Here is a 19,140-nt window from a genome sequence, read left to right on the forward strand (position 1 = left end):
TCATTTGATGTTTTTAGGCTGCTCTCTTGATTTTTCCCCGTACCCACCCTGGGTATAGGAGCTCCGAACACCCTACCGCTAATGCCCCCATTTCTGCCCTCTGAAACTTGCTTTCCACTGGCTAATTCTGTACCCTCCCCCCCATTCCCTAGTTTAAAAGCCCCTATAACTTTTTGGCCATCCTCTCACCCAGTACGGTGAGTGAGGGACAACTGTCTCTTTCTCAGCAGATAAAAGCTGATAGCAGGGAGAGTGACAGAGATTAGATTCAGGTGCTGGAGGAAGATTTCTGTATTTGTTGTCCATCACTAATCCCCCTCTCTGTGTGGGCCCCCCTGTGTGCTCGGGCCCCCTACAAGAGGGCTGGTGGTCCCCCCCTATCAGCGGCCCTTTCCTGAAAACAGCAGCATAATCCACTATGCCTGAATATTTCACCCTGTGTCCCTTAATGCAGTGGTCCTCAGGGCCCACTAACAGGCCAGATTTTAAGTATTACCTTGGGGAGATGCAGACTAGAGTACTGCAATCACTGAGCAGCAAATTAAATCATCTGGGATGTATTTCAGTTATCTTGCAAACCTGGCCTGTTAGTGGGCCCTGAGGACCAGGGCTGAGGAACACTGCCTTAATGTACGACTAAAGTGGCAGCAAATGCTGTACTATCACTTGTACCTACAGGTAAGCCTATAATAAGGCTTACCTGTAGGTACTGTGAAAATCTCCTAAACTTGCAGAGTTTAGGGGATATTCAGAGTGCATGCAGCTGGTGCATGCAGTGCCAGACCTTCAGAGCCCATGCTGGATGCATACTAGCACATTTATGCCGTTGCCTTGCAGGTTTTTTTCTCAACATCAGCGGTTTACACCTGCTTTAAGAAATATGTTCACTTTTTTTTAAAATATTCTACTGAACTGCTAGTTTTTGTATGAGTTGAAAAGCGGAGATACCAGCTTGCTCATTCTCTCTCACTCCTGGACTTCAGTAGTAAGATCCCCCTGTTGCTCTACCTGCCAGATCGTATCCATATTAAAGATTTTGCTCTAGTACATTTTAAATGAAAAAGTCAACAGTAAGAGTTGATGCTCTGTTTTCTAGAAGTCTTCTCATAAGTCTTCCTACCAGACTCTATGAGAGAAAGAATAATCTTTGGTATAGGTATTCAAGTTGCTGACATCTACAGAAAGCAGAGCCCAACTCCAGCTTAAAAAAATGTTTTTGGAAAAGTTGGCAAGGTTTTGATCCAATTTTTTTCTGTTTATATCCTCATTTGAAAGTTTTCCCTGAACTGTCTGCTCTCTTCCAATACAAGGGGTCAGAATGATGGGAAATCTCTCCAGATGATAGAGGGCAATAAAATTAGAATGGGAAAACGTTAGTCATTTTATTATCTGTGCCTTTCTGTCCTATTGACCCATTTTCCCTTGTGCTCCTTGTCGTCTTTTCATAAGCATTTGGCTTCCAAGTTAAAATGTATTATTCTTCTTGCAGGAAAATTGTGGTGTGCAAAGAAGAACAAAAAAAAGAGAAAAAAAGTGTTATACAATGCCAACAAAAATGATGGTAAGCTTGCAGCTATTTAAAAAACATATTTTTTGCAGTGGATGCCATTACTCTTGGAATATAGTCTTATTGGTAATTCCACTTTGCGTTCACTGCAACCCACATCTGCAGATTTAGCGATCCATACACTTCTCGATCAATTCACAGCCCCAGAGGCTGTATAGCAGAATAATGCTGGCAATGGCAAGCTGAGATTTGTCAACTCAGTCCTGTAACCTGTGCTCACCAATGAGAAATCACTTCTCTCTTCTGGGGCACAAATAGTGATTCTCATTGGACTTTTACAATCAGTCCAGTAACCACTTGCCATTGCTAGCATTTTCCTGATGCACAGCCTTCGAAGCTGGGTACGGATCAGTAAATTAGCAGATGTGGGCAGCTCTGACCTTGCTAATTAGCATGAAAGTGCAGCAGTGTCCAGGGGAGTGTGGAGGATGTTGACAGGCAACATTCTTGTTTTTGGATGCAAACGTGAAATTACCCTTCATGCAATAAGGTTCCTTCAACTGAACCTTCATCTGAATCCTCTGCACAGATCACCTAACTAAATGTGAACACCCCTATTTACTGCATATTACCAGATTTGCCTATTGTCTGTGATTCAGTAGTGTGTTGTCTGTTGAAAAAATCATGATCCTATATTTTACTTTGTTGTAATAAATGTGAAAGTCTTTTTTCAATTTGTTCTGGGATTCTTCTTTTTCCATCCAGATTACGATAATGAGGAAATCTTAACATATGAAGAAATGTCTCTTTACCACCAACCAGCAAACAGAAAGCGACCCATAGTTCTTATAGGACCACAAAATTGTGGGCAAAATGAGCTGCGGTTGCGCTTGTTGAACAGTGAGGCTGATCGGTTTGCCACCGCTGTACCTCGTATGTATTTTCTTCTAATTTTTAATGGGTAATAATAGTTTAGGAATGCAGTCTAAGCAGAAATCAATAAGAACCTATGTGAAAGAAATCCCATGTTTAGAGAAACAAGCCATTTTCTTTCTCACTCATCCAGTGAAAGAGGAATTCGGAGTTTGTCAGGTCTTTCAGGTTGAGTAGACATTCCGGCAGTACTGATCGAAACAACACTTTCCAACAGGCTGATTGTACACAATTCGATTGTTAATTTGACGTGTGTACAACCAGCCTGATAAATCTAAATTTGGCTGGTCTCTGCTGAACTGGCTGAATTTTCATTTTTAATGTATGGCCGGCTTTAGTCCTTAACAGGTGGCATTACACCTGAGGAGCCATTCTGCCATTACTTCTAAATTGAGAGACCGTCTAGGCTGTTATTGATGCATAATTATGAGGATTATTGGACTAATGGGCTGGGTTGCCACATCCTGTGTTGAAAATTGGATAGAACATTTTTAATGACTTGTGATTTTAAGGTGCCAATAAACCATGTATAAAACATTGTCACCAAAGCAACAGATAAAAGTATATAAGGACATTCAAATAGTTGGCTTGATATAGTTTGATATGAGTTATAAAGATTATGAATATTATAATAACCTGTAGCCATCCTTAGTCTTCTACTGCTTAGCCAACAGTGTTACATATAAAGAAAATATTATTTAGTAACCACTGTTGATATAAATAATAGAATGTTTTCAGTTGATAATGGCTGATTCATGTAGTGGTCCAGGATCTGCTTTAATCAATCTTCAGGAAATGTATAGAGTCACGTATGCATATGTTAGAAGAACTATGCATATCAAAACAATGTGGTTTGGAAGAGGGCAATCAGGGAGTGTGTGTGTGTGTGGGGGGGGGGGGGGGCTGCTTGTAGGAACGCATGTGGCAGAAGTCTGATGCTGGGAATAGGTGGCTGAAGGTGACAGTTGATGTCTGGCATTAGGATTCTCCTTGATTGTCCTTTTCCAAACCACTGTTTTAAAACTGCCAAAGAATTCATCAGATGATTGGAGTAACATCCTCTACTGGGGCTGCTTTTTTTTTTTTTTTTTTTTTTAATCTTTATTTCAAGGTTCAGCAAAGTAAAGAAGTTACATAAACATGAAAAGGAAACAAAACAAAGGCAGTATACATGAAGTTGGGTAAAAATGACAAAATATGCTGACCTTAGTACAAGTTCATGATTCCTGATGCATAACAATAAAGGTCTCCATACGTCATCTACTACTGGGGCTGCTTTAATCCTTAAATTCATCCTGCAGTCTTCCACCTAGGGAGGCATTTGTTTTTTGGCTTGTAGCATGATTTAATACACGTTCTTTTGGCATATGCATGCATCTATTAATTTGTCTGTAGCCTCTACCAGTGCTCTCCCCACTCAAAGCTCATTTGGGGGGGGGGGCAAAGACCACCAACACCTCTTGGGTACACCCTCTGTTCACAAATATTCCTTTATGTAGACCATAAGAACCCTATCCACTAGTTTACATTTCAAGACTGCTGTCAACTGTGTACACATTTGAGGAGGACACGTTAAATAATGGGCTGCCCTTTCTGTGGATACAGCAGTATCCCAACAAAGTTCTAACAAAATTCTATTCATTCCTGAGGAAGGATGCATCTGTGTTCAAGGACCCCATCGATAAATGTTTGGAGACCCATTCTAGAATACTGCTTTTTCTGGCAGGCCCTGTACTGCAACCTTTCTTGACTGTGATCTCTGTCTGCTGAACCTTAGCCGACTGGGCTAAGACTATCACAAGATTTAAGAGCATTTGAAACTCATGCCTACAGCGGTGAGCTACAGTGTGGACAGGTTAAAAGAACTGTTCTGTCTTTGAATTTGGTTCTCTAGGCATGCCAAAGACTGCTGTTTGACCGATCATGAGAATTTTCTCCTAACCACTGTTGGCAATAATTCAGACTCGCATGACCCTAGGCATCAAAGTTCCTTCAGATATCTGGGAGCACTCAATGGCACACAGAGACGGCAAGTACAATGTCACAGAATGCTCGCTTTATTCAAACAGTAAAAAACATTTTATAGTGAGAAAATAAAAGGGGAAGTCCCTTTTTAGTCGATTATACACAGAATTGATACATGAATAATAGTTTAAACAGTTTACCATTACGTGCTTCAAGTCACGTACGTGCATGTAAGCTAATTCAATTAAGGCATAGGTATAATTGGCATTACATCAGACTTGTTCTAAGGGTTAAGATAAGGCATAATTGGTATTGATACTTCAAACAAGCTTGCTCGAAGGTTCAGTTTAACCACAAAGCCTAACGTCCTGGAGACTTTCAAGGACATTTACTTAGATAGGCTTTTTAATTAAGCTGAGTCTAGAGTTTTAGTAACAAGATGGAATTGAAGGAACAAAATGGAGGGTAGATATTCCTTCAACCACTCTTTCACACAAGGTTTTTCTCTGGTTGCCATCACCTCTGCGAGGTGAGTGTCTTAGCTGGCAACTTTACCCTGTAAAGAGTCCTTTCTGGCCTTACACAGGGACAAAGAACTTCCTTAGTAAGGTCGTTTTTACGCTTTTCACCATGACTTTTTTTTTTTTTATTCCTCCCACTGTCCTGCTTCAGGTTCTTGGTAGGAGATCTCCTTCCATTGCCTAGATTTTCCTCACAGCCACTGGTCCTTCAGGCATCTCTTTGAGCTGCAAGCAGTCTCCATTTCTATTTTTTGTGTGGACATGTTGGTGTTCCTGAATTCCTGTGTACCTTAATAAAGAAAATGGTAATTTTGTATTTGCTGCAAAATCATTTTTTTCCTGGAGTTCATTGATCTCCTCAAGTTCCACCCCTCTGTTTATGATCATTGTCTTGGTATTACTTTGGCACAAAAATGAGGCATGCCAGGAGTAGGGGGGCTTATACTGGGCCAGCCCACAATTTTTGTTTGGTAGTGTCTCTTACGTAGGTGGCAATATAATCTGACAGTCTAAAATCCTCTGTCCCTCAAACTCCAAGAAATGAATTTTTCAATAAGTACAAAAATTGGATTATCTTTCTTCTACTGATATTGCTAGTCTTTACTTGTCTTAACTAGTCTTAACTTCTCCTGAAAATCCTAATTATCAGGCTGTCATGCAGATCCAATGGGTACAGTATCTGACTTAAAACAAGTTTTCATATCTGGACTTTTTATTTTTACTGCATGCTTACTTGTTTCAGGTCAGTGACACTGTGTTTAAACATGCAGTTTCCAGAGAGGTCACATGGACTTCCTCCTTTACTTGCTACAAACAGTGGTGGTGCTCAAGTTTTTTGTGTTCTCAGGCACTTGGATAAAGTTTTTGTACCTGTGCTAATACATTTGGTGTGGGTAATAAAAGGGGAAACTTTGTTGGTCTGCCTCCTCCCCCCTCCACTGCCACATTTTGCACCTTTTGGTCGGAGCGGTACATGGTTTTGACAGTTACCCGGTTTGCCTTGACGAACTGAGTCGGAAGCCCCTCCTTCCCCCGCAGCCCATTCACTAAGCTCTGTGCTGCTTTTTTTGGGGGATTTTATGCTTTACTTAGCCATGTACAATTTGTAGTCTTGTAACACTTAAAAACACAATCCCAGGAACTGAGAGTGACAGCACTGCCTGCCCTCTCACCTTCTGGGCATTGGAATGCCTTATAGCAGTAAGAGTCACAATGATGGCAGTGGGGAACACGTTTATCTTTGCATGTCCCAGTGTGCAGTGGAGTAATCTGACAGAACTTCTCTACAGCACAGTAAACCAAGGGCACCCAGCACCACCCACATGTTTCACCCACACCCCATACTTTTGGTTTTTCTTCTCTTACTATTTCCCTGACAGAGTGACAACCATCCCTTCAATGGATATAAGACTGGTTTTCCACTCCCTCTGTCTTTAGAATTCTAGTGTGCATCTTGCCAAATGGCTTTGCACTAGCTGACACTGCACCACCGCACGCACATTTGTTTTTGCTGGTAATGTGGCAACACACATGTGCATACATTGCACTTCCGTGCATTACTGCACTAGCCAGCACCACATGCAGGAATTTTGGTGTGCTTTCAGAAAACCTCCTGATCTAATGGAAGTCTATGGTAAAGTGACCTCACACAGTACCATGTGACAGTTGACTGTAAGGATTATTCCCCGGAGGAGAGATATTTGGTTTCTTCCACAGATGTCCCAGCCCTCTGTTTAATAAAGGTACCGTATTTAATTTTCCCTTCAAGCTTGCCCCTAGACAGGTGGGGAGACCTTTTAAGCAGGGGGGGGGGGGGGTTACTGTTATGTTCATTTTTGTGCTGCCAGGTTTCCCCTCTCTTGCCTCTTCTGGGATTCTTAGCCTTTGTCTTAGCCAAGGGGACCACACCAATTTAAAGGATCTCCCGTCCAACGTCCAATGCTCCAGCAGCATTCCTCTTTTGTCACTTAACCCCCCCTCTCCATGCCTTTACTTCCTGATAGTTTGACTTTTTATATCCTGACTTTGACTCTTCCCCTTGGATTCACTTGTATGCTTCCTGCCTGTTTGACTTGAGCTTCTTTTGTTCTAGCCTTGGCTGTTGACCCTGGATTTGCATGTCTGCTCTGACCTTTGGAGTATTTATCAGATCTGCTTCATGTCTGTGGTGCTGTTCCAGTGTTTGTACTACCTATTTGCCATTGTGCTGTTTACCTTCAGTTTCTGCGGGTTAGTTTCCACACGGTAGTCATAACTAGCTTTTAATGCAAGGTGCACCATATAGGGATTTGCACAGAACACAATTTTCCTAGCACGCTTATCAGCTAGCCAACCAGCAGAAAAACAGACACTTTCTAACAATTTGCATTACAAAACAGATGCTTAAATTCCCTGATGTATGTGGAAGCCACACTTCCTCCTCATTGGAAGGGTCTGGAACTTTATAAATTCATCTGACAAGTCAGCAGTTTTGAGGAGAACATGTTGTCAGTGGAGACACTGCCAGGAGTGCCTATTCAGTTTTGTGAATGTCTATAGTGCAACCCACTAACCAGGTCAGTCTAGCTCATCATAATTATTTTTTGAAAGACGACATAGAGACAACACTCTTTGGAAGTTAGAGGTAACTTCTAGTTTTGTTGAATGCTGCCAAATTTAATCACATCTCTCAGGATTCTGCAGTGGAATAGCTGCCAACCAACCATGGTCCTAATGCTAAATTGTGACTAACCATGGTCATAATGCTAAATAATTGTGTTGTGTTCCACTGAAGGATTTTTTGTTGTTATAATACAGGATTTATATAGCACCATCAGCTTGTACAGCATTTTACAACATGAGGGCTGACAGTACAGTTACAATACAATTCACTACAGGAGGAATCAGAGTGCCCTGCTCCTTAGAGCTTACAATCTAAAAGGGAGGGTCAAGTGTTATAATAACTGTGGGTATGATCTGATGGAGAAAATGAAAGTACAGTTGTTTAGTGGGGGCAGGATAGGCTTCTCTGAAAAGAATGGTTTTCTGGGATCTCCTAAAAGTGGACAGAGTAGGAGATAGACAGATTGCGGTAGGGAGTTCCATAGGTTGGGAGAGGCTCAGGAGGAATCCTGGAGGTGGGCATGGGAGGAGGTGACAAGGGAGCTAGAGAGCAAGAGGTCTTGGGAGGAACAAAGTGAACAATTTGGTTGGTAATTTGAGACTAGGTTAGTAATTTAGCTGGGGCAGAGTTTTGGTTGGCATTGTAAGTTGTTAGTATTTTGAATTCAATGTGTTGTCTGAGCGGATGCCAGTGAGGGGATTGGCAGAGAAGGGGTAGCAGACCCTCAACAGTTGGTACAGTGGATGACTCTGGCAGCAGCATGCACCATGGACTGAAGAGGAGATAGTAGAGCTGCACTCTTAATCGTTAGAAAATCGCAATCTTGATTCATCCCCCCCCCCCCCCCCCCCACGATCCTAAAACGGCATGTCCTCGATTCTTACCGAGCTGTTCTCTGCTCACTCACAGCTGTCAAAAAAGGCTGCTGGATAACTATAAACACAATGTTTTACAATGTATCATTTTGTTCTTTTAGATCAAAGAATAAACTTCTGTATGTAAGTGAGGGCAGTTTAACCTATTAAAGACTAAGGCTTCATTCACACCTGATCTTATTGTTTTCAGGTGTTTTTTTTTTTTTTTTTGCAGGTGTTTGGAGGTAGGTATTGACATCTAACAAAAATGCTTGTATTCTGCCAAAAAGAAGCTCATGTACTTTTTTGAGCTTCAGGCGACAAAACTCTCATATGTGAACAGGGACCATTGAAATGAATGGGATTTTGCTTGTTTGGCGTTTTGAGACTTCAGAGATGAGCATTTTAAGAGCTGAAAAACGCCCAGGTGTGAACAGGGCCTAAGCCTTTTTCTGACACTTGTTGCTTACAAGTTAAAATCAGCATTTTTGCTAGAAAATTACTTAGAACCCCCAAACATTATATATATATATTGTTTTTAGCAGAGACCCTAGAGAATAAAATGGCCATCGTTGCAATCTTTTAGGTCACACTGTATTTGTGCAGAAGTCTTTCAAATGCAGTTTTTTGGGGAAAAAATACACTTTAATTTAAAAAACGAAACCGTAAAGTTAGCCCAATTTTTTTGGATAATGTAAAAGATGATGTGATGCTAAGAATCGTGATCTTTATTCTAAGCAAAAAAAATTTTGATTCTCATTTTATCCAGAATCATGAAGCTCTAGGAGCTAGCCTAAGTAAAGGTAAGCCAGTGAGGAGGGAGAGCCAGTAGTCAAGGCGAGAGATGACCAGGGAGTGAATAAAAAGCTTTGTGGATGTCTGTTAGGAAGGGGCAAATTTTAGTAATGTTGTGTATGTTGAGATGGCAAGCTTTTGACAGTAATTGGATGTGTGCTATTAGTCTGGACAGAGAAGTTGGGCGAGGAATTATTATTTGCTTAGAAGAGAGATGCACATTTACTTTTAAATGTACCTTATGCAGTGGATATAAAAAGTCTACACACCCTTGTTAAAATGTCAGGTTTCAGTGATGTAAAAAATGAGACAAAGATAAATAATTTCAGAACTTTTTCCACCTCTAATGTGACCTATAAATTGTACAGATCAATTGAAAAACAAACTGAAATATATTTTTTTTTTGGGGGGGGGGGGGGTAAAAATAAAAAACTTAAATAATGTGGTTGCATAAGTGGGGACTAGCTGTGTTCAGAATTAAGCAATCACATTCAAACTCATGTTAAATAGGAGTCAGTACACACCTGCCATCATTTAAAGTGCCTCTGATTAACCCCAAATAAAGTTCAGCTGTTCTAGTAGGTCTTTCCTGACATTTTCTTAGTCGCATCCTACAGCAAAAGCCATGGTCCCTAGAGCGCTTCCAAAGCATCAGGGGGATCTCATTGTTAAAAGGTATCAGTCATCAGGAGAAGGGTACAAAAGAATTTCCAAGGCATTAGATATACCATGGAACACAGTGAAGACAGTCATCATCAAGTGGGGAAAATATGGCACAACAGTGACATTACCAAGAACTGGACGTCACCCCTCATTTTTTTTTTTACATCACAGTAACCTGACATTTTAACAGGTGTGTGTAGACTTTTTATATCCATTGTATGTCCTTACCGATCGCTCACTGTGGGGGTGCAGATATTGCCTCAGTGCCACTATTTATTTGAATGGGTCTTGTTCGATTGGGGTATCATTTCTGGCATGGCTGCAAAGCATAGCATCACGGGTGTTGAATTTTAGCTAAAATCTGATTCAATATTTTCAGAGGAGGGGGCTCTGTCAGGTAGGCTGTGTGGGGTCCTGTGATTTCTATCAGCAGCCCTAGCTTTGCTACATGGGACTATGATTTGGTTTAAATTCACCTGACAGTTTACTGCTGTGCTTTGTTTTTGCAGATACGTCTCGAAGTCGGAGAGATAATGAAGTGGCAGGACGTGATTATCACTTTGTTTCGAGACAAACATTTGAAGCTGACATCATGGCTGGCAAATTCATTGAACATGGGGAATTTGAGAAAAACCTGTATGGCACCAGTGTTGATTCAGTGAGACAAGTTATTAATTCTGGAAAGATCTGCCTTTTGAGTCTTAGTACACAGGTAAGTGGGATTGTTCTTATAGTAGAAAAGGTGAAATGAACTCTGCAAAATGTACTCCTTTCTTTCAAAAAATACTGTTGTTACCCTGATTAATGATATTTAATTCGCTAACGCACTGTTTACCATAAACACCTGCCATTTTTTCTTTTTAATAAAATATTTGTTTTCACCTTATGTTGCGTATTTTAATGCTGCTAAATTTCCTGTACATGTATGCACTCCCGTGACAGCTGTATGGCATTTCTCAGGGAGGCAACAAAAGTTAACAATGACTGGAAAATGTGTCTTGAAATGGTCAGTTGTGGTCTGTATTAACCAATTAAGCCCCGGAAGATTTTACCCCCTTCCTGACCAGGCCCTATTTTGCGATTCGGCACTGCGTGACTTTAACGGACAATTGCGCAGTCGTGCGACGCTGTACCTAAACTAATTTGACGTCCTTTTTTTTCCCCACAAACAGAGCTTTCTTTTGGTGGTATTTGATCACCTGTGCGATTTTTTGATCATGCGCTATAAACAAAAAAAGAGCGACAATTTTGCAAAAATAACAATATTTTTCACATTTTTTTTATATGAAATTCCCCAAAAAAAATTTAAAAATCTAAATTTTTAAACATTTTTGGCCAATTTGTTTTCTGCTACATATGTTTGGTAAAAAAAAATCACAATAAGCGTATTTTGATTGGTTTGCGCAAAAGTTATTGCGTTCACTAACTAAGGGAAAGATTTTTGTCGTTTTTTTTTTTTTTTTTTAACGAGTAATGGCGGCGATCTGCGTTTTTTTTTTTTTTTTTTTTGCGGGACTGTGACATTGCGGCGGACAGATCGGACCCTTGACTGACATTTTTGACACTTTTGGGGGTACCAGTGACATTACTACAGTAATCAGTGCTAAACATATGCACTGTTACTGTACAAAATGACACTGGCAGGGAAGGGGTTAACTTTATTGGGGAAGGAGGGGTTAAGTGTGTCCCTAGGGGCGTGTTTCTAACTGTGCAGGGATGTGGCTTTACATGTAACAGCAGAGATCAACGGTCCTACATAGCAGGACTGTATGATCTCTGCTGTTACACAGGGAAGAATGACAGGCGGCTTTGTTTACATTAGCCGCCTGCCTTTCTCCCTTCACAGCGGACGATCGCGAGTGACCGGCGGACATCGGGTCCGCCGGTCACACGCACAGAGGTGTCCGTGAACAAGCTGGGGTGGGAGCGCGCCTCCGGCGGCGCACACTCGCCCCCTATTGGCTTAAAGGCTAGTGACGTACCGATATGTCACTTTGCCTGGCCGGGGCTGACCGCCGCAGTATATGTACTTGCGACGGTCGGCAACCGGTTAAGATCATAAAACACACCCACAGGTATCATCAGGTGACAAGGCTTGTTAGCCTAGACTTCTGTGAAATCAACATGGTCACTTAAAATATATCTAAACCTAAGAACAGAAACTTTATATATTGCATTTCTTAGATGCTGCATTTACATTATTTTTATTGTTTCAGTCTAAATATATTTTCGGCGGTCGGCAACTGGTTAAACATCCATGTGATACAATATGTGTCACCCTATAATGTAATGTGCCTGAAGAAAGACCTTCAAGATCACCTTTTATTTTGGCTAGGTTCACACTTCTGCAATCAGATTTTGATCTGACTTCCAGTGTGATGTAGTGCTTTTCCAAAATTGCACCATGCTGTGTTGCATTGGTGTGAAGGGTCACCATTGAAAACGTGCTTTCCATTGTCATTCGATTCTCATCGTGTGTACGAGGCTTTCGGCGTCTTCCTTATCTTGGGTGTGGCCTGCCACTCTGTCCTCGCTGCTGAGGTGTTTGCTACATTAAAACTGCATTCACACTGGTCGCGTTTAAAATTGCACTAGTGTGAACAGAGTTTTAAAGTGTTACTAAACCCAGGATCCTGCATTCACTATGTCTGGTCTCCCACAGTACATGGAAATGTAAATATAAACTGCTAAATACTTTTTCTCAGCAGTATATAGCAGTCTTTTGACTTCTATCAGTGCCTAGTTAGATTATAAGAGGAGTTTTCATACTGCACGGACTGTCCTATAAGGATGCAGGACCCCTGACCCTTTGTCTGTACAGTGCTGATTGGCTCTGTGCTGATCACATGTACGCTTCCTAAGAAAAAAAAAAAAAATAACATTTTCATTGACATGTTAAATCTTATATTACATTTTAGTGCTTGGGTTCACATATAGCATATGTCAAGGCAAAATAAAAAAATTAAATTAGTACATCCTTGCAATATATGCACATTATTCTATGTTTTCTTCTTTTATACTTGCTTTAATTACTAAAAAATATTGGTTAATATGCCTGAAATATTGTGTGCTCCTACCTTATAGTTTAAGCTTACAACACTATGAGAGTTATTTTCTAAGAGCCCTTTCACACTGAGGCGCTTCTAAACTGCGTTTGCAGTGCTTTTCAGGCATTTGCGGTGCACTTTTTAAAGGACAGGTGACTCAAAAGCTTCTCCAAAAACCATTTTCAGGCAATTGTCAGGCACTTCCCATTAATTTCAATGGAGATGGGTGTTTTTGAGGCGCTTTCTTTTAGCTCTCTAAACAACCTTCAAAGATGCTGCATGTTGGATTTTTTTTTACCGCACTGCCCCAGTGTGAAAGCTTTAATTTATTTTAATGGGAAGCATTTTTTGTAAGCTTTTCAGGCACATTTTTTAATGCCAAAGCGGTTGAAAAACTCCTCAGTGTGAAAGGACTCTTAAGCTAGAGAGTGCAAAATCTGGTGCAGCTCTGCATAGGAACCAATCAGCTTCCAGGTTTTATTGTCAAAGCTTAACCTCTTGCCGACCGCCGCACGACTATGTACGGCAGCGGTCAGCCCCTCACAGGCAAAGTGACGTATGGGTACGTCACTAGCCTTTGAGCCAATAGGAGACGAACGCGCGCCGCCGGAGGCGCTCCTGCTCGTTCCCTAAGCAGTCCGCGCGTGTGACTGGTGGACCCGATGTCTCCCGGTCACTCGCGATCATCGGTTACAGCGGGAGAAAGGCAGGGATCATACGGTTCTGCTATGCAGGATCGTATTTCTCTGTTACACAAACAGCCACATCTCTTCAAAGTTAGAAACACTCCCCTAGGGACACACTTATCCCCTCCTTCTCAATAAAGTTAACCCCTTCCCTGCCAGTGTCATTTTTTCAGTAACTGCATATTTTTAGCACTGATTACTGTAGTAATGTCACTGGTACTCCCAAAAGTGTCAAAAATGTCAGTCGAGGGTCCGATCTGTCCGCCACAATGTCGCAGTCCCGCAAAAAAAATCCCAGATCGCCGCCATTACTCGTTTAAAAAAAATAAATAAAAATGACAAAAATCTTTCCCTTAGTTAGTAAACGCAATAACTTTTGCGCAAACCAATCAAAATAGGCTTATTGCGATTTATTTATTTTTTTTTTACCAAACATATGTAGCAGAAAACAAATTGGTCTAAAATGTTAAAAAATTTTGATTTTTACATTTTTTTTGGGGAATTTCATATAAAAAAATGTGAAAAATATTGTTATTTTTGCAAAATTGTCGCTCTTTTTTTGTTTATAGCGCATGATCAAAAAATCGCACAGGTGATCAAATACCACCAAAAGAAGCCCTGTTTGTGGGAAAAAAAGGACGTCAATTTCATTTGGGTACAGCGTCGCACGACCGCGCAATTGTCCGTTAACCACTTACCGCATACTAACGTACCCATACGTCGGGTAACTTTGCGGGGTTATACCGGGATGATGCCTCTAGCTAGAGACACCATCCCGGTACCGTGGTTTGAAGCCGACGGTCGGCTTTCAGTCGGTAACGACCGATGCGGCTCGGGAGCCGCTTGATCGTTACCCGTGTGAGCGGGAGGGGACGTTCCCCCCCCCTCCCGCCGCCTTCCGTGGCTTTGCTCGGGGCTCCCGTCCTACGTCCGGCGGCTGGATGGAGTCCCGATGAATGCCGGAAACGGCATTGATCGGGTCTCCGATGATGTAACCCGGAGGCGGCGTCCATGACGTCACTTCCGGGTTACTGTGCTGCAAAAGGCGGCAGATTTGAAAAACGGCTATATGCAAAAACGCCGTTTTCGTAGTGGAGAGGTCAGGGGTCTTTTAGACCCTCGATCCCTCCATAAAGTGTACCTGTCACTATATATTGGTGTCACAAGGGATGTTTACATTGCTTGTGACAGCAATAAAAGTGATCAAATTTTTTTTTTTTTTAAAACCTGTAATAAAGTTAAAAAAAAAGAAAAAATAAATAGGAAAAAAAAAAAATTTAGCCGCCCCCGTCACCGTTAGCTCGCGCACAAAAAAAAAGTATACGCAAGTCGAGCCGCGAATTAAATCGCTGTTCAAACCACACATGTGAGGTATCGCCGCGATCGCCAGACGTGCGCAATAATTTAAAAAAAAGAGCTACACTCTAACTCTAAACTGGTAACCGTTAAATAAATTTAAAGTGTCGCCGATTGAGATCTCTATTGACCGTAGTTTGTCGCCATCCCACGGGGGGCGCAATTTTAAACCGTAACATGTTGGGTATCTATTTACTCGCCGTGACATCATCTTTCACAATAAACAAAAAAAATGGGCTAACTTTACTGTTTAGTATTTTTTAAATGCAGTGAAATGTCATTTTTCAAATTTTTTTCAAAAAAAATGGCGTTTTAAAGACCGCTGCGCAAATACCGCGTGACAACAAATTTTGCAATGACCGACATTTTATTCTCCAGAGTCTTTGCTAAAAAAATATATATAATGTTTGGGGGTTCTAAGTAGTTTTCTAGGAAAAAATACTGGTTTTAACTTGTAAACAAAAAGTGTCCGAAATAGGGCTGGGGCTTAAGTGGTTAAAGTCACACAGTGCCGAATCGCAAAATAGGGCCTGGTCAGGAAGGGGGTAAATTGAACAAGCTGAAGTTAGATGCTGATTGGCTACCATGCACAGCAGCACCAGATTCTTAGTGCACCAGTTTTAGAAAATCTTCCTCTGTTTGATCTCTGAATTCCCAAGCTGTGGTTGTCATCCCTGTCTACTTTATTTCTGATGAATTACAAAAAATAAAGCGCCCTCTACTCACCCCCCCATCATCTTAACCCTTTCTTATGCTAAGGAAATTATCAGCTCACAAGATTCTTACAATTAAAGTCTATCCTGTCTTATGCCTAGTACACACGATCAGTAAATTGGACGGAAATGACAGCTTTCAAAGTGATCGTACAATAATCTGATCGTTAGTACACAGCTTTCAAGAGCCGATCACGACTTTTAAAAAAAAACTAAAGACCAAGACCAGGCATGCTTGGAAATGAAAGAATACATTATGATACACTAAACACATAATTTCCAAAGTTGTATTCTTCTGAATGAGAATTTCAATAACTTTAGTAACCTCACAATTTTGAATATGAGACTAGCATGAAAGAGACTAGCAAAAAAAAAAACGGACGATCATTCCTCCAATATTCTCATTGTGCATATGATGCTTTAGGAGTCTTTCTTATTTTGGATGTGGCCTGCCCCTCTGTCCTGTCAGCTGAGTTGTTTGCTACAATAAATTTGCATTCATACTTTCAAATGTGCCCAACATCCTCCACAGCAAGGGTTCTCTGCAACTATTTGGGGTAGCCAGCCCCATTGAAAGCAATCGGAGGCTGCAGGCTCGCACAGCTAATTGTCCGTACCTGGATGCTGCGGGGGGGATCCCTGGGGGGTCCCCTCCTGGTTTATGACCTTCTCCCTGGTATTCCGGTTCCCATGCAGCACTGAGTGGCGCCGGCATTTTGCCGTGGATTTTGTATTCCCAGCTTCGGCAGCCATATTTGTGTACTCCAGTGGCTCCAGTATGTTTTTGGTTTCCCCATAGAGAATAACGGTGGCCATTTTCTTGTAGTCTGAGTGCTGTGATGTGCTTCAGTGTCAGCGCTTCTTCTTTCTTTTTCTATCACAGTGTGGCAGGCTGTTTGGCGCCCTCGAACTTTGAGTGGTAAGTCTCTGGGAGTATGTGATCCTTCCTCTGCTATATACAGCGCCACAGGTGCGCTGATTGTTGTGGTTCTCCAGCAGAGGGGGTCACGGCTCCGCTTAACCTTTTGTTGGCAATGGAGCCTCTGGAGCGTGTATCACCACCTGACCCACTCCTTGAAGCTGCGGGACACTCTGGGTCTCAGTCTGCCCCGCCAGCCATGCAGTCACTTGTATCCAAAGTAGATATGGCCCTGCAAAGGAGGCCTAGCAAGAAGCGCCCCCCACCTTCACCTGTATTCTCTGCCTCCTCAGAATCTCAGTTGGAAGACTCAGCGGATGCAGAGTCAGCGATGCCAGGGCAGTTTGGCACCTGCAAATCTTCCAAGGTGACTAAGGTGTTCCCCTTTCCTGCCTATTTTGACGAGATTGTCACTAGTCAGTGGGGTTCCCCAAAACACATGGTTGGAATACCTAAGCGCTTCGCTAGGAGATATCCCTTTCAGGAGTCTCTTCTGAAGAAACTGACGGTTCCACCATGAGTTGATTCGGTTCAGTTACAAGATCGAGTTTCGGTCCTTGCCTGCGGCAAGGTTCTTTCCTTCCAACTTACGTCTGTCTCACGAGCGGCCACAGGGCCTCTACGGGGCAGTGCAGGACCTGTTAGCACAAGGAGTTATTGTGCCGGTTTAAATCTGTTTACAGTTCCCAGGAAGGAAGGTGAGGTTCGTCCAATCTCGCACGGTAGTAGCTTTCCTTCATCAAGGGGTTCTTTTTGCTTTTATCGATCTCAAGGACGCTTACCTGCATATTCCAATATACACTACTGTTCAAAAGTTTGGGGTCACAGACAATTTCATGTTTTCCATGAAAACTCACACTTTTATTCATCAAATTAGTTGCAAAATGAATAGAAAACATAGTCAAGACATTGACGAGGTTAGAAATAATGATTTCAAAATTAGCTTTTATCAAATAATTTCCCTTTTGCAGCAATTACAGCCTTGCAGACCTTTGGCATACTAGTGGTCAATTTGTTGAGGTAATCTGAAGAAATTTCACCCCACACTTCCTGAAGCACCTCCCGCAAGTTGGATTGGCTTGATGGGCACTTCTTACCATACGGTCCATACGGTCAAGCTGCTCCCACAACAGCTCAATAGGGTTGAGATCTGGTGACTGCTCTTGCCACTCCATTACAGACAGAATACCAGCTGACTGCTTCTTCCCTAAATAGTTATTGCATAGTTTGGAGGTGTGCTTTGGGTCATTGTCCTGTTGTAGGAGGAAATTGGCTCCAATCAAGTGCTGTCCACAAGGTATGGCATGGCGTTGCAAAATGGAGTGATAGTCTTCCTTATTCAAAATCCCTTCTACCTTGTACAAATCTCCCACTTTACCAGCACTAAAGCAGCCCCAGACCATCACATTACCTCCACCATGCTTGACAGATGGCGTCAGGCACTTCTTCAGCAACTGTTCATTGCTCTGCATCTCACAGATGTTCTTCTGTGTGATCAAAACACCTCAAACTTAGATTGGCCTCTGAACACCTATGTAGATATTCCATTAAAAATCAGCCATTTCCAGCTAGAATAATCATTTACCACATTAACAATGTCTAGGCTGTATTTCTGATTAATTTAATGTTATCCTTATTGAAAAAAACAGTGCTTTTCTTCCATAAATATGGACATTTCTAGGTGACCCCAAACTTTTGAATGGTAGTGTATGTTGGGCATCAGCGTTTTCTTTGTTTTGCCACGGCAAGGAACACTATCAATTCATGGCATTACATTTTGGTCTCGCCTCAGCTCCTCGGGTGCTCGCAAAGATTTTGGCTCCAGTGTTGGCCTTGCTACGACAGAAGGGGATCGCGGTACTGGGTTACCTGGACGATCTGCTTCTGTGTGCAGAGTCTTCCTCAGCTCTAGAAGCTGACTTGAACATTACTGTGTGAACTCTACAGGAGTTCAGATGGACGCAAGTGCTGAGTCTGTTGGTTTCCACCTTCGAGGCGGTTCTGTTTGCGCAGTTTCATACCAGACCCCTGCAAAGTGAGATTCTGTCCAAATGGAACAAAAATTAGCTCCTGTTGAGTCGGGGTTCGTGGGAGTCTTTGCTATGGTGGCTTCATTCCCCGGCCCTTCGTATGGGAAAATACTTTCTTCCCCTGTATTGGACTGTGATCACCATGGATGCCAGTCTGTCCGGATGGGGAGGTGTCTTGGGAGTGTACTCGGCCCTAGGTGTTTGGACTCGAGAAGAGTCTAGGCTGCCGATCAACATCCTGAAGATTTGGGCGATCAAACTTTGTCTCAATGGACGGATCGTCTGTAGGGATGCCCTGTGAGGATGCAGTTGGACAATGCTGCAGCTGTGGCATATGTCAGTTATCAAGGGGGCACAAGGAGTGCCTTGGTGGCCCTGGAAGTGGCTGGTATCTTGAGGTGGGCAGAAGTATATATGTTCCGGCCCTCTCTGCTGTGCACATTCCAGAGGTAGAGAATTGGCAAGCAAACTATCTTAGTCGGCAGACATTGGATCCGGGATCCGGAGAGGTTTCATCAACTGTGCCTTTGGTGGGGGACCCCTGATGGT

At 42.2% G+C, this 19,140-nt stretch overlaps 1 protein-coding gene across 1 annotated transcript in view; it reads left to right on the forward strand.

The window, feature by feature from the left end:
- Window positions 1–19,140, forward strand: part of PALS1 (protein associated with LIN7 1, MAGUK p55 family member) — a 239,688-nt gene that overhangs the window by 169,631 nt on the left and 50,917 nt on the right. The window contains exons 10-12 of the mRNA XM_082242942.1: window positions 1,490–1,561; window positions 2,273–2,440; window positions 10,350–10,552. Coding sequence (XP_082099068.1) covers window positions 1,490–1,561; window positions 2,273–2,440; window positions 10,350–10,552 — 443 coding nt within the window. The remainder of the gene's footprint in view (window positions 1–1,489; window positions 1,562–2,272; window positions 2,441–10,349; window positions 10,553–19,140) is intronic.

The sequence above is a fragment of the Pelophylax lessonae genome (genome assembly GCF_965119305.1).
Source record: "Pelophylax lessonae genome assembly, chromosome: 13".
NCBI lineage: Eukaryota > Metazoa > Chordata > Amphibia > Anura > Ranidae > Pelophylax > Pelophylax lessonae.